Source organism: Pseudorasbora parva, chromosome 4 (assembly GCF_024679245.1).
Source record: "Pseudorasbora parva isolate DD20220531a chromosome 4, ASM2467924v1, whole genome shotgun sequence".
NCBI lineage: Eukaryota > Metazoa > Chordata > Actinopteri > Cypriniformes > Gobionidae > Pseudorasbora > Pseudorasbora parva.
In genome coordinates, this window is record NC_090175.1 from 16,517,242 (window position 1) to 16,534,431 (window position 17,190).

At 37.5% G+C, this 17,190-nt stretch overlaps 1 protein-coding gene across 1 annotated transcript in view; it reads right to left on the reverse strand.

Annotated features, from left to right (window-relative positions):
• Nucleotides 1-16,250, reverse strand: part of pkn1a (protein kinase N1a) — a 58,524-nt gene extending 42,274 nt beyond the window's left edge. The window contains exon 1 of the mRNA XM_067441081.1: nt 15,576-16,250. Within this exon, the coding sequence (XP_067297182.1) occupies nt 15,576-15,596 (21 nt within the window). The 5' untranslated portion in view covers nt 15,597-16,250. The remainder of the gene's footprint in view (nt 1-15,575) is intronic.
• Nucleotides 16,251-17,190: the final 940 nt, after the last annotated feature.

Below are 17,190 nucleotides of genomic sequence, written 5' to 3' on the forward strand. Positions count from 1 at the left end.
TTTCTTTTCTTTTTTTTACAGGTTTTTTTTTTAAGTTGCCAGCCACTGCCAGGGTTTTTGACCATTTTCACAAATATTTAATAGCCCATAGAATATTGTTTTATTAATATCTGAGCATGCAATATATCAAAAGAAAAAGCTGAGCCTCTTCTTTAAAAAAAAAAAAATCTATCCTTTTTATATCAACACTTGAATATGGGTACTTAAAAAAATAATAATTTTATTTAAAAAAAGCAACATTTTGAACAAAAAGCTGAGAAAAATCTCTGTATAATAGACTGTATCCAGATTAGATTCAGAGCGATGATCAAACACAGATGAAGGAGATCGAGTCCATCAACACCCCTAATGCTTCACAGTCCTGTAGCTCGTCCTGGGTCCACATTTCATTCACTAACATCAGATAGTTTTGATTTATATTATATTTAATCTTGATGATCACATTATTTTGCATTTGCATCTGTTTACATGCGATCGCTTGTTTTACTCCGTCTTTCTTGCGTGCATTTAGATCAGGAGATTGTGTACTCATTCAGAATATGTGTAATAGTGGCATAATAGTGAAAACACAGAAAATTCAGTTTTTGGCCAGGAAGCGTTTTCTTACAAATAATGGAAAATTCCGTATTTGGCGAGGAAAGAGTTAAAAGAGATTTCGGTGAGAATTGACTTCTGTATGGACAAAAATACCCACTATAGTTTCGTACATTACAATAAATATCTGTCTCCTCAAATAGCGCCCTATTCAGGGCTATTTAGGACACAGCCCAGGTTTACAAGCAGTGAAAACTTGCACCAGGTGCGTCTTATCTGTTCTGTGTGGTGTTCTTCACACCGCTCCTCTTGGCTGGAATCCTATCATGAGCCAAGATGTGGGCTGACTTGAGGATAATGTTGATGAAACCGAGGCAAAATCTATCAGTGTAAGTGTGTAAATCTATCACAGGATGATACGCTTGCACGGGCCATTTGGCTCGACCACGACCGTCCTCAGCCCGGCACAGAAAGGAACGGTTAAGCAATGAGAAGGGTTTGGCCTGACGGTGGAAAAGTGGCTATGGATTACAATAGCAATGAACAAAATTAAATAATTTGATATTATAGACGATGTCGCGTGAAACTAACAGACTTGCCACTTTTTCTACGTAATGGGTTACTTTGTTGTTCACTTTTCAAACTTATTTTTAATTAAATAGTTTAATTAAATAGTAAACACATTTGTTTTATGACCTGTCTTGACTGTGATAATTTATTATTTCACAAAAAAAAAATGTGTAAAAAAATAAATATTCAGGTCTCCAATTGAAAAAAAAAATGCTTTTTTCATTCACAGAAATTCAATTTGGCCAACTGAAAAAATGTTCATGTTTTTTTGTTTTTGTTGTTGTTTTTTATTACAGTGTGTTGTTGGGGGAATGTGGGGATATCATAAAATAAAAACTAAAAAACAAAAACGCTGGATGGAAATGCCAAGATGCACATAAATTTGTTTTGTCTGTGTAAATAATATAAATATATTTAGTTTTTTCGATGGAATGGATAAGGTGCTATATTTGCAAATGTTTTGCAATATTAAAATTGTAGTTAAAGGGGGGGTGAAACACTCAGTTTCAGTCAGTGTCATGTCAATCTTGAGTACCTATAGAGTAGCATTGCATCCTGCATATCTCCGAAAAGTCTTTTTTTTTTTTATAATTATATAAGAAAGATGCGCTGTTCCGAGTCTTTCCGAAAAAAGCCGAGCGGGTGGGGGCGTGTCATGTGAGCGGAGCTAAATAATGACGTGTGCAGCAGAGCACTGCAGTGAGGAAAGTGAGTCGCTCTGTGAGGAAAGTGATTCGCCCGCCGCGTGAGGAAAGTGATTCGCTCTGTGAGGAAAGTGATTCGCTCAGTGAGGAAAGTGATTCGCCCGCCGCGTGAGGAAAGTGAGTCGCTCTGTGAGGAAAGTGATTCGCTCTGTGAGGAAAGTGATTCGCTCAGTGAGGAAAGTGATTCGCCCGCCGCGTGAGGAAAGTGAGTCGCTCTGTGAGGAAAGTGATTCGCTCAGTGAGGAAAGTGATTCGCCTGCCGCGTGAGGAAAGTGAGTCGCTCTGTGAGGAAAGTGATTCGCCCGTCGCGTGAGGAAAGTGCTAATACAGATCGACCGCCGGCCTATCAGTGGGTAAGTCAGTAGCTACTGGTTATATCACCTGTTTAGCATCCTACAAGCCAGCGCTTTGATGGGCGTAGCCTGTTGCTTTCGCTCTCTCCCTCGCTCTCTCTCACGCGCTTCCGGTAGAATCGTCCGTAAGGCCCATACAAGGAAATTCCGCCCCCGTTAACGTCAAAGGGGACGCATGATCTCAAAAAACTTGCCGAAACTTATGACTAACCGGAAGTAGTATTTTTGACAAAGAAATACTCCCATCAAACGTCCACCTTAACTTTTGAAACTTTGTCTATGTTTAGTATGGGATTCCAAGTCTTTAACAGTGTAAAAAGATCAGTATGCATGAAACAGCATTTCACCCCCCCTTTAAATGACTTTAGATGGAAACATAGCTAATGAGATTATGTAGCTGTTTTTCCTTTCCATATTGTGACAAACAGCGCAGGTCACAGTGTTACTCACAACAATATATACTAGATAAGCCAATCTCTGTTTGGACCCGTTACAAAAATTCCACATACGTGTAGCCATACTGATTTATATATATATATATTTACTGATAATGAGTTTATATATATATAAACTCATGTTAAGCATAATATAAAATATTAAAATATGTGTATAACAACTTGTAAGTTGAATTACTGATAAAAAGACAGGCTTTTGAATGATTAATGTATTTGAACTACTTTAAAAGTTTATTTCTATCTTTCTTTCCTCAAAAGTTTCAGTCCAATATCTCTCGTATTAATGAATTAGTACAACACCTAGATTCCCCAAATTAAAGGGCCGAGCTAATTAAAGAGCTTTGTGCCTGTTCTGCCACCCTCCTGTGAGACAGTATCCTGTGACATCACTAATTATAGTTGCTATGGCAGCAGTTGTCCCGGAAACCTGGTTGCAAACACCTGTCTGTGACCACTCCCAATGTCTCACATTTGAGCATTACAACACAAGGTGCATTAAACTCACCAGAGCTGATCACATCTATATGACTGTGTATGTGTGTGTCTAAAAATAACCAGGAAGCGGAATATATCCGCGATGTTTAAAATGCACAATGTTTTTCATGCATTTGCATAAAACACAAGGCTTCCTTGTGCAAACCAAGTGATCCTATGGTGAACAAAAAATATGATCAGCCAAACAAAGGATTGTATGTCACTGCTACTCTACTCTGCAATGTATGCCTCTTATTATGTGTGTGTGAATGAGGAAATCAGTCCATCTTTTCCTGGAGTGGATCATTTATGGCTGTAGTTTATTGCTTCGCTTTAATGGTTATCTAAGATTGTATGAATGATGGTTTTGTTGAACGAGTAGTAGCCGCTAGTGTATCTCACAGAGACACAGCATTATAAAGACTAAGTACCCTGTAAAATACTAGACCCACCCAGAGTCAGGGGACTGGGCCGAGACACACTGACCTGGAGAGGTTCTCTTTTTCTGAAATACACAACAGCCACATGCACGCACGCACGCACACGCACACACACGCGCACACACACGCACACACACACGCGCACACACACACGCGCACACACACACGCACACACACACACACACACACACCTGGTCATGTACACAAACACAGGAAGGTGTGTGCACATCTTCCTTTCTAATGTGACAGACAAGAATGAAAACAAGCTTTTCTTTTACATGTCACTAACAAGCATTTTCAAAAACGTCACTTCTCAATTTCGACTTTTAAATTGAGCCAAACGGAAAAATTGTGGTCTTGACAGGCAAATGACTTTTATACGGAACAGAAACATAGAAAATCTTGAAATGACAAATAAATAACCAATCAACTTCACTTTTCAAAAGGTCACCTGGGAATGGCAACCACTTAAATTTAAGTTTGTAGTTTTAAATCCTCCTCCTGTACGCTCTGTGAATGAGTGTAATATGTGTATCAACTGAGGTGTGACTGCAGTTGGAAGACATTTCTACTTAGCTAATAATATAAAAACTAATATTTGCATAAACTGTTTGTGTAACAGTTCCTAAATCTATCAACAGCTTATTTAATGCTTATTTTGCTCTTTTCAGATATATTTATGGTAACAATTCAGTTTAGGATCCAATTCTCACTATAACTAGTTGTTTATTAGCAGGCATATTACGATATTGGCAGTTTTTTTTTTATTTGTTAAGATTTATACATCATCTGAAAGCTGACTAACTAAGCTTTCCATGAAGTTTGTTAGGATAGGACACAATTTAGAGATATAGCTATTGTAATCTGGAGTCTGAGGGTGAAGGAAAAAAAAATTAAATATTGAGAAAATAGCCTTTAAAGACCTGAAGGCATTTTTAGAGTTGTTTTTTTTTTGTGAGTGACACAAAAGTAAAGTCTCGTAACTCTAAAACTATGGCAAGGACAGTCAAAAAGGTAGATGGTGTTTGATAGAACACTTTTATAAATTTATATTACAACTGGACGTTCTCATACTGAGAAACTTCTGATAAAAACAAACAATTATATATTTTTTTAATTATTATTTACATATCTTTCTTATTTGATATGCAATAATTCAAAGGCAATAAGATAGGAGGAAGATTCTTGTTGCTTCTGGATAAAATTTTGTGGTGATAGTATAAAGTAATCAGCATTTAGAACTAAAGTTGGGGTACTCGAACAACATTTGTACTCGGACTTGACACAGACTTTTCAGAGTGCAGTTGAATCTGCATCATGTGGACAAATGGGTAAAAAAGAAGCACTCTGCAGATTGCACATTTTGCAAATCAACTCTTACTGATGCGTCTTGCACAAACTTCTACAGACATGTTCAAAGAATTCCTATAGAGAAATGTAAGTTGCTTATCAACTTAAATCCAAATAAATTAGGGTTGGGCAATATGACGATATAAATCGAAAGTTTGTGTGCATACACTTAAAGCGGCAGACAGAAAATGCAAATCTAACGGAGAATTCATGTAGATCTAAACACAGTCGGTTATGTCTTAAGTAAATGTAAAAAGTCAATCTTCAATATAGCAGTTCAATAAACCTGCTGCCATTATGTTAATCAAACAACAAGACAAAGAGAAAATCACTCACACTCACTGCTGACTAACTTTAGTAAATTAAATAAGAATCACATGTAATACAGTGAAGTTTGTTTTATTTCACATTTAATTGCGCTGCCTCTCTGCTTATGCCCATAAGAAACATAACAATGGTTTTATTATAGCAAGTGTTTGTTTTTTTTTTTGGCTAATTGATTGCAATTTATTTAATTTAAATTCCATTTATTATAAGTCAAAAACAAAGGTAAGCCAGTCTCCATATTAAGTTCACTATCAGCAGATGCAAAACACTTTTTGTGGTTTCTCTGTTTGATCGATTTGAGCCACAAATAAATTACGTGTATACAACGGTAAAGTTAATTATGTCACACAGGCTGTGGAGTAATAACGTTGTCTACTAATTAATCCCTTCGAGATCAAAATTAATGTCAGATTATTGCTGTACATAAGGAGCATTGTATCTGGTTTACTTAGCTTTTATTAGCATTATTAGATGTTTAATTTAATCACAAGTTTCCTCTTACGGTTCTGTGGGGTTCCCCGGAGTAGAGCATGAACACGCATGCGCACTCTTCAAAAACAATGCTTTAATTCTCTTGTCAAACTTATAGGGGTACTTCAGCGCTGGAAAGATGAATCTGTATTTAAACTGGGTCATTAATGTAGTAGAAATGTGAAATTATTTTAGAATTTGGTGCCTTCTAGACTGAGAAAAGAAAGAAAATGTATTTTTTTTAAAAATGTGTTAAGCATATTTTTTAAATGCTTAACTTTCAAAGAAATTAATTTGAGAAGTTAAAAGACTTGCATTGCTCACCATAGCTCTGTTTAAAGGAGTGCCTGTAGCTGCGAGCTGAGCTCTGAGTGTAATCTCCCATCCCCCATGCGCGGGTTCAAAACATGCGGAAATGGCTCCCTCTGCTGGCTGTAGTCTTTAGCCTTTGGCCAAACATTCCTCCTATGATGCAAATATCATCAATTTGCGTCATAGGAGGAATTTTTCCAGAAATAAAGTGCATAAATCTCTTGTCTCAGGGGGATATGAGGGGGGAAAGCACAATCATTTGAATATACTCCCGGGTTTCTACTGATACAAAGCCATATGCTAATCGCTAAAGTAACCCTTTAAATATGTAGAATGGATTTTTTTTTGGAATGAAAGCTATAGAATGTGCTGCACGTTGCTTGCTTATTTTGCTCAAGATCTATGGAAGTCCATGTCATACTTCCAAGAATGCTTCTAACCACAGGTTGAAAACTGTCGTTCCAACCACACAACTTTGCGATGCTGTTCAGGATTGTTCGTTAGAACTATGGTTTCAGGAAACACTAAATCATTAAACTATGATGGAAAGTAACGATGGAACGTGCGACTATAGTTGGCTAAGGATGCTTTTGGGAAAGCAACAATGGATAGCTTGATGACGTGGGGTGAGTTTCGGGTCAGTTGGCGGAGTGGTTACTTGCCCTTTCAGGCCAATGCAGTATTGACACACCACAGCTTACGTACATTGATCATGTTGCTATGGTTTGCAAAAGTAATGTTTGTTTTTCTGTGTTGTATTAAATTTTGGGTATTCTGCTCATTTGAATATCTCACCCTGCTAACATAGGTTTTACTGAAATAGTGAGTATTACTTTTTGGAAGCAAACATGAATTAGTAGCTACCATGAATCTACACTAGCTGTATAATTTTCAGCTATTATTTCACATTAAAAACCTATATTTTTCTGTCTCACAATTTGCAAAAATGAAATTCTTATATTCATGCATATGCATACACAAAAATAGTACAATTTTATAAAGATATAAAGTTTAAATGTATTCAAAGCTAAAAAAATGGAGTCAACGTGCAACTCTGGTTTTGATATAAAAAATAAAACGAATCCTAACACTAAAACTAATCCACCAATCAACCTCTTTTCCGACAATGAACAAAAAACTTAGTGACACAATCTTCTCTGATTAACAGAATGATTCAAAAAGCTACAATTACAATCTTATCAGGGACATAAAACAGGGAAAACCCCCCAAATTCAGGCTCAAATTCAGCGTATTCTCTCAGAGCAACCTGATCTCTAAAGAGAATGCTTGAATCCTAAATTGAGCCTGGAAATCCAAGAGAGCTGGGGGAGTGACAGAGAGCTGACCGGTCTGATAAAGGGAGACATACAGAGAGGGGAATTTTGGAGTAAAGGAGGGGGAGCAGCGGAGCAGCTGGTGTTTCACAAAGAGGAAGAGGGAAGAGAGAAGAGATAGAAGCAAAGAGAGAGCGCTTACAGGCGCTACTACACCCTGCGGATCAGTTTACAACACCCTAACTGTTGCATGCTCTATCAGACAAAGAGCAACAGGACAGTGTGGGTGGGAGAGGGGAGGATGTGTCTTTCTGCAGAGTATGCTGGCTTTCACAGCATTAAATATTCATTGCTTTGGGATGTATTAACAGGATGACTTCCAAATAAATGATTTCACAGGGCGAGTCAAATTAAAATTCCTGCATTGAACCTGGAAACATGACTTTTAAGTCCTTTATAAAAGTTAGATTTTTGCATAATGATAGAACATTGCACACACACACATAGAGAGAGGAGAGAGAATGAGAGAGAGAATGAGAGAGAGAGAGAGAGAGAGAGAGAGAGAGAGAGAGAGAGAGAGAGAGAGAGAGAGAACAAAGTTTGATAGTGTGCATTAGTGACATTTCTTTCTTCCTGAATAACAAAAATCAAGCAGTTAAACTATGATGAACAATTAGATTAAGAGAATGAGAGAGCATTTACACAGTGACTGAGTATTTTACATCAAGATCAATGTATGGAGGACTAATCCAAGGCACTTAAATAATGAAAGTGTGGTTTTAGTAATGGAACAGTTATGCAAGCTGCTCTAACCTTCAGAACGCTGGATAATGATGGCAACGGGACTGATGACGTCACAAAGGGGAGGGGCTGGAGTGAAAAAAAGGCTATGGAACACATGGCCAGAGTTTGCCTTTATGAGGTCATGAGAAAATGCAGCTGTTTTACACTTGGCGGGTGGAGCGATCAAGTTCCTGAACCACCCATCAAAGGTATTAAACCGGCTGTTGATTAGCTTAAAGACAGGAATACACTAGACCAGTATGCGCTTCACTGTAGATGTGTCGAGATGCAATGATATTAAATTTCTAGTCAATACCGATAAGCCAACAAATGTAATTCAGATCAATTAAATTGTGCAGTAAGGGCTAGACAATACTACTACAATACAATCTTTCACTCACCTGAGAATGAGCAATTAGCAAACAACGACAATCCAATCAATTCCTTGAAGGTCAAAATCAAGTCCTGCCCTACATTTTTTCTCATTCGAGAAGCTAGTTCACTAGCAGGATATGCAATGTTATTAAATGGGACTTATTATGCCCCTCTGCACAAGATATAAAATAAGTCTCTGATGTCAGTAAAACAAGCGATCGAATGTAAGCAAATGCATATGCAAAATAACGTGATCATCAAGATTGAACATTGAACATTTTGATAAAAATCAAAACTATCTGATGTTAGTGAATGAAATGTGGACCCAGGACGAGCTACAGGACTGTGAAGCATTAGGGGTATTGATGGACTCGATCTCCTTCATCTGTGTTCTCCTTCATCTTCATCTGTGTTTGATCATCGCTCTAAATCTGATCTGGATGCAGTTTTTGACAAAAACGTGATTTTCTCAGCTTTTTGTTTAAATTGTTGCTTTTTTATGAAATGTACCAATATTCAAGTGTTGATAAAAAAGGAATGCATTAAGCTAGAATAAAAAGGTTTTTTTTTGTTTTGTTTAAAAGAAGAGGGTCAGCTCTTTCCTTTGATATATTGCATGCTCAGATATCCATAAACACAATATTATATGGGCTATTACATTTTTGTGAAAATGGTCAAAAACCCTGGCAGTGGCTGGCAACTTTTTTGTAAATGCTGGCAGGGAAAGAGTTAAATGCAAATGAGCTGGTGCTCCCAGCCTCTTTCAAGAACAGGGCGGAGCTTCAAGAGCTCATGCTCCGGCATACCAACCACAAAACAGAACAATCTCACGCATTGAAAATGTCAGAAACTGTGGTGTTGAGCCTTTTATGTTCAAACCAGAGACGGACAATGATGGAGAGACTCAAGAAGGAGTGACATATAGAATGGACACAAGACATTTCTGAATGGTTAATTTATGTAGTCACATCATTGATTAACTATATGTAAATCGCTGTACAGGTGCTCTTTAGGGCTGTCAATCTTTGTCCATATCCCATTCGAATATCATTAGTTTTTTTTAATATTCAAATTATATTCAAATATTAAATGCTCAAATTTGACTTTACAAATTTGAATGTAATATTTACTACGTATCTATCTAGGTAGTCTATTTAAGTTTAAACATATTTGACAACGTATAACTTACACAAAAACAAGTAAATCAACGAATGGCCAAGACCGCAGAGCGCAGACCTCACTCTCTCTCTCTCTCTCGCCCTCGCGCTCTCCGCGCATAACGGTTTAAATGAACAAACTTTGAGTGCTGATCAAGAGTTTTGTGCAAGCAATTTAGGTTGCGACTCGTCCCAAATATAGCAGGTTTCATTCAGTGATTGAAACAAATATTATTAATATTAATTTAAGTTTTACTGCATATTGAACGCTCCGAGAACTTTTCCTTGACATGAAACGGTAAATAATCAAACCAGTGGAAGCAGTGCATTTATCCTTTATTCATGCAACATCTATTCAGTCAGTACTGTATAGCCATCACTTTAGTAATGTTTCTGTTTAACGGTAAATAAAATGAGGCATGGTATGCTAACTGTATCTTACATAGCTTGCATTCAACTTTATCTCGCGGCTCAACAATTTTACCTCCAACCGACCAAAATCCAAAGTACAGTCCCTGACAAAAGTCTTGTCGCTTATCTATTTTCTAGAAATACCTGATATTAACCTGACTTTTAATTAATTAATTGGTGTTAGAAATAGCTCATATGAAAAGCTAAAACCCTCCCAAATGATGTTTAATGCACTGAAATAAATAATTTTCACAGAAAAAATATTTATAATTTAATCAAGACAGAAAGGTCCAATTTTGGCAAGACAAAAGTTTTGTCGCCTATACAGAAATTGAACAAATTTACTGCAAATACAAAAATATGTCAGCAAATTAAGTTGTGGTGCTGTGAGATCCAAATGTAATATCTTGTATGACTTCCATGAGCTTGAAGGACTGCATCCATGCGGTTTGGCAAGGATTCATACAATTTATTGATGAAGTCATCAGGAATAGTTAAGAAAGCAGTCTTGCATGCCTCCCAGAGTTCATCAATATTCTTTGGTTTCGTCTTCCATGCGTCCTCTTTCATCCTACCCCACATATGCTCAATGATTTTCATGTCTGGTGACTGGGCTGGCCAATCCTGGAGCATCTTGATCTTCTTCGCCTGAGGAACTTTGATGTGGAGATGGAAGTATGCGATGGAGCACCGTTCTGCTGCAGAATTTGGCCTCTTTTATTGTTGGGAATATAAGAGGTAGCTAAGATTTCTTGGTATTTTAGACTATTGATGTTGCCTTCCACCCTGCAGATCTCTCGCACACCCCCATACTGGATGTAACCCCAGACCATGATTTTTCTGCCACCAAACTTCACTGTTTTCTGGGTGAATCTCGGATCCATTCGGGCACCAGTAGGTCTCCTGCAATATTTGCGGTGACTGTGGTGTAATTCAACAGAAGATTCATCTGAAAAATCCACCTTCTGCCACTTTTCCTGCGTCCATCTTTTTAGCAGGCTGTGGGTCTTGGCAAATGCCACACGGTTTTTCAATTGTCTTTTGTTTAGTGCTGGCTTCTGGGCACTGATTCGACCATGGAGGCCATTTCAAGACAGAATCCGACAAACTGTTCTGGTTGACACAGGGACTTCAGGTGACCAGGTCTCGTGGAGCTCTGCTGCAGTGGAAAATGGGCTGGCCTTGGATTTTCGAGCCAACAAATGGTCCTCTTGAGCAGTTGTCTTGCGGGGTCTGCCTGACCTGGGCTTGTCAAAAACGTCTCCAGTCTCTTCAAATCTTTTTTTTATCCTCTGTACTTGACGCTGAGACACATTGAAGGTGTCTGCCACATCAGCAGTGGATCTGGTCTTCAGCCTCTTGATAATCAAAACTTTAGTCTCAGGGTGAATCTTAGGCATGTTTGCAGAGGTCTAGTTGCAGTTGATGTGAAGGTCTAGTGTACTGGGGTTCTTTTTATACACACTTGAGACCTAATTGATCCATTATTAGTCACAGGTGAAGCTCATATGACAAGGTGACAACACTTATGTCTTTGCAAAAATTGACTCAATGGGCTTTACCAAGCTGTGAATATTAGAATACTTTTTGAAAGTTTAGTTTTTCACTGAAAATTTATCACAAAAGCTGGTGGGATTAAAATGAGCCATTTCTTGTAAAAATAGAAATATATTTCAGCGGCACTTTAGGTCAATTTGTACACAAGTGACAAGACTTTTGTCAGGGACTGTACTTCCAGACATGGCTTTTTAGATTTTGGAGGGTTAAAATTGCTTTCTCTGCTGTGGTCGAGTTGGGCTCTGCACTTTCTGCCATCTTCCATACAAGACGCATCAAATTTTAGCTGTGCCTGACACCCCAGGCGCGCGAGCGCGCTCACTCGCAAAACAGCTCTACTGCTGTGGGCGTTTTTTCCTCTTTAAAAAAAAAAAAAGTTTAATATTAAATTTTTACCTTTTTTTTTTAACTATTCGAATATATGTTCGAATTTATAATATTTGTTGACAGCCCTAGTGCTCGTGCATACAGAGCCAGATAGGCTGCATGGAGATAGAACTGAAAATAGTTTAGTTTAATTATGGTTATAACATATGTTGTCCTCTTGCTTTTATTACATGCTAATTATTTTGTGGTGGTTTTTATGTACTGTATAAAGGTAAAAAGGTGGCTGCAATAGCTTGAGCACACTTCCAAATGTATAATTCACTTCCAAATGTATAATTGACTATCTAATACTGGTAAATAAATAAATAAAAATCTCTAGCAACATGTGAACTGACAAATGAGCATCACTATGATGACTTAAATAATGGGACACAAAATGCAAAAAAACACACAGAACAAGCAAAATGTTACACCTCAACAAGAGTACTGCGAGGTGGATATTTACGGAAACATAAATACAAGTCCCCAATCCGAGGCCTAAACAATGACTTATATATGCCCCAGGAGGTCAACATAAACATGACAGCAGCGAGGCACCAGCACACACACACACACTATAGGGGTCTGTAAATAGGCTGTGGGTGTGGCAGTAGAGCACAACATGAAGTCAATGGTGAAAACGATCTGGAGCTGTGGTAACACAATGGAGTCCATTATGCCTGAGCATCAGTCTCATGCCCCCATGATCCCCTTCCAAAACTGCACAATCAGCCAAACACACCACAGCCAATCAGATCTCAGAAATCATTTTTCTGGCCAACAGGGAAGCAAATAGATACTGACAAGTCCGCTTATATTGGAAAGCTCATCTTTGAACATCCGTGCCGAATCAAATCCAAATCTAACTGTAATAACAAAATTAAATAAATAAAAAACACTTTCTTTATAACACTTTTAAAAATAAAGGCTCTTTATTAGCACTGGTAGTTATTTAGATTATTAAAATGTTCAGAGTAAGAAAATAATGGCTCTTTTAAGAACAATTCACTAAAGGTTCTTTGGGGAACCCAAAATGGTTTGAATTTAAGAGAAGTGAACTTGGTCCAATTCATTCATGAGTTGTTGGTTTGAGTCTGACTTGACTGATTGATTTGGTTCACAAAACTAATCTTAACTATTTGTTAGTGAATCAGACTCAACCAGATTTTGAGTTTAACTCGAGTGACAAAAGGATCACAGTGTTTACAACTTACCAGAAGAGAAGATATAAATTATCTAAATGTATAGGGAATAATACATTTAACAACATTTGGATAATATAAATTTCCATTTTGAGGTGAACTACTTTAACCAACTCGGTTCCTTAACTGCTTACTAGATAAAATTAACTTCCAATTTCCAATGACACAAAATTAAGCCAGACAGGTACAAGTAATTCTATAAACCTTAACCTACATACAAGTAGATCGATTTGCTGATGGTATGTACTATTGACAAAAACAATACGCAATTGTGTTAAAAGCCAGTGAAGTGAAGACAGGACAGGAAAAAGGGAATTAGCCTACTCTTCAAACCCCATTAAGCTGGTCTAATGCGTAGAGGGCTGGGAACTTACTTAATAAAACACAGAGATACACAACAGGACATTTGAGTTCACAGGGATAAGGCTTTGCAGGACGTGCTAGCCTAGCACATAACATCAAGTTCTGTCAGCTCCATCTGTGAACTGGTAATCTAGTGAGCAAATAAACTGTTAGATTGTCAGCTTGAGATTCATCGCCTGCTGTGAGGATAAGAAAGATAAGATCACTGCATCTATGAATTTGAATCTTAAGGTATCTCTCAACAAACCCCAAAAATGATGCTCATTATGTGACTCAGCTGTTGCCATTCAGTTGCTGACATAATAACATTCTCATTCATCATGACTGTTAGTCATCCTGTGTGGACACAAGTGTGTGCGCATGAGGCTATGTCCACATTTTTAGATGTAACCATGCAGGTGATGTTTCATGAAACAGGGAAAATATCTGTAGGACTACGACTTTGTTGGCATTTTTCATGTCGTCTGCAAGTATCTGGTCAATTCTGACAGCAATCAGTCACATTTAGTAAAACACTACATCTACGAAAAGGTTTAACTTGGGGGGGGAAAGAAGCTTTAATAGAGTAATGTGTTAGTGTAGTCAATCCGTCGGGCTGATTGATCTGATACTTTGTCTTAATTTAGTCACCCTTATTTTGCTCAAACTATGACTCTCTTCTGTGGAACATAAACGATATCTTGAGAATGTTTTCTTGTCCATTCAATAGAAGTCAACGGTGACTAATTGTAAACCGACAGTCTTCAAAATATCTTCTTTTGTTTTCCACAGAATAAAAGTTATACCGGTTTAAAACTACATGACAGAATTTTTATTCATACTCTTTAAAGACTAAACGTGAAAAATCGCCTTCATTTCTACAGCATAAAATGCATTATATACACAATATTTATTCAATTCTAAAAAAAAAAGTAACTGAAAATTGTAGTAGATTGTGAAAATCAAACAAAAGAACCCTTCTGTTAATCAACTTAATTTGAATAATCTGCTGAAAATTACAAAATATCCTTGGTACAGTGTGTCTGATATATTGATTATCACTAGTCACTAGGCTCAGTGTGTAGTATTTATGAGCATTATTGACAGACATTATTGACACTGACAGAAATGCAATATAATATATATAAATATGTTTTCAGTGGTGTATAAAGACCTTACATAATGAACCGTTATGTTTTTATTAGCCTTGAATGAGCCATTTCTATCCACATACACCGCGGGTCCCCTTACAGTGAAGTCACCATTTGCACCGTCATGTTTCTCAAGTAGCCCTAAACGGAAAAACTTCTCTAAAGAGCGCTAGCTACTCTCTGCGGTCTCAGATGAGATTTTTTTTTGTCCTGTGTCGGCCACCGTAGCTTCTTTATGTGCTTCTAAAGGGAGGAGTGAGCACTGTGGGTGTAATTCATAACCTTTTTGTACACATGTACAATGTGTAATGCACATTTAATGGTGCTACACATTACTCTTTTAAAGCTTCTTGTCAAACATTTGTTTTAAACTGCTTTTGACATTTTTCCCAAAGAATCTGGTAAGCATATGTGTCCATAAATAACAGTGTGCTGGCTTATTTAATTTACCATGAATAGAAATACACATGAACAATTTCCAGAAGGGTGGAGATTATCTATACATGGCCAACACATAGTCTTTATTTCACTTGTCTTGACTCAATAGATTTGATGTGGAGAATTCTCTGGCACACCACAATGAGCAAACATAAATATTGGTGTTTAAAACAACCCAAGCTATCAAGATCAGCAGGGTTTCCCAAATTAACTGCAGTACATTTAGTGTACAACCTAAACACTTTGGCTTGTGTTTAAACACCAGAATTTAAAAGAAACAACCCCTCAGATGAAGGGTGGACCACTTTAGAGATAAACTCGGGTCATTCTTCCATCCACATGAGCTTTTCCGAGTAAAAGTGAATGCATCTCCTGGGTCTTAAAACAAGTCTATTGTCTGCCCCCAAATCCATGGGATTATTTGGGCATAATAAAACACGTGAGCGGGTTTAGGGAATAACTAGCATGGTGGAATACTAGAACTTTGACATTTTGGGGGGGTTTATTCTGTAAGAAGCAGTCAACTTACTTGGATGGAGTCATTTGCCATGGTTATATCTGGTTTGCCGTTTGTATTAGGACACCCAAATTGTCGTCCCTCCTCTTCCTAGATTTTCAATGATAGCCGAAAATGTCAGCTCTCAATGCAACAGTTTAAGATCCAGCACCGGTTGAACGACTTATTGAAACTCTTTGAATGAAATAAACGCGGTTGCATCACTGTCAGACCTGAATCAGGTTGTCATCTGGTCATAACCGAAGCTAGTATGCGCTTTCGTCAAATTTAAAATAAAACAACATGATATAAAAGCATATGCTATATAAATGACAACGTCCAATCAAACTATCCTCTGGAATATCGACAGCTTGCCGTAAAGTCGCGTATTTTCCATGATAGCGTCCTAAAGTAGTTCTTCTGCTGGAGCTCGTTACAGCGGCATACATGTACCGCATTGGGCAGGGTAACGTTAACTGGTCAAAAGAGTTCAGCTTTTCTTCTTAATTCAGCACCTGAAAACAGCAAAGCGTATATTCAGTTCAACTGCTAGCTCAACATTAAATGAGGCCCGAGGAGTTCACATTCACAGCCGGTTAATAATACAACAATCCGTTCCTCTGAAAGAGATACTGTCGCCCTCGCGCCAGTGATGATGGCTCGCGTCGCGCGGGAGGGTCGTTTACTATCCCCGGGCGCGAGCAATGTGGACGCAGGCAGTACGCCGGTTGCGCGCTCCCGTGGGTCACGTGATCTCGCATTGTGTCCACAAACAAATTAATTTGGTTTCATCACTCCCTCATCGCAAAAAAAAAAAAAAAAAAAACATTTCCAGCTGTTGCTTCACATATGTATGTTCAAAAGATCTAGTGGTTAACAAAGCTGTATTTTAAAATGAACAGTATCACGTTACGTTGTTACACATATTTAACTGAGCTACATTCAAGACTAAATTTACTAAATATGACTAAAATAACTACAGCTTAGATGTTTTAGACATCCTAAATACGTTATTTAAAAGTACAGTTCACCCAACAATGAATGATGAATGATGTCATCATACAATAATGTTGTTCCAAACCTGTATGAGTTTCTTTCTTCTGCTGAACACAAAAGAAGATATTTTGAAGATTTTATGGTCCTACCTATAGGAAAATATATAAGTGTATACAAATAGCTTATAAGTAAATGGGTGCCGTCAACCTTCTGGTTACCAGCATTCTTCAAAATATATTTTTTGTTCAACTCATGGGTTTGGAACATGAGGGAGAGTAAATAATGATATTTTGGGGGGTGAATTATGCCTTTAATACTCATTGTGTAATTGTCATTTTTCTCAGAAAGACTAATGAAATATATGGAAGCTACTTTCCAGCACAGAATAATAATTAAAAAAGATAATTGTAACATTTTATCATGTGACTTTTTTCTCTTGCAAAAATGACAAAAAATGGGGGAGGGGGCAGCAAACTGGTGAAGAATGAGTTATATAAAGATTTTTATATATTTTTATATGTATGCAAACTAATTTCACTTCCCTTAAGACGTAATAATTCAGTTAGCACACAGAAAAAAGTCAATTAAAAACATTTATTGTTACCCCGAGTCATATGGTCGGGTCATAAGTCATCATACCTGTTGCTGGGAG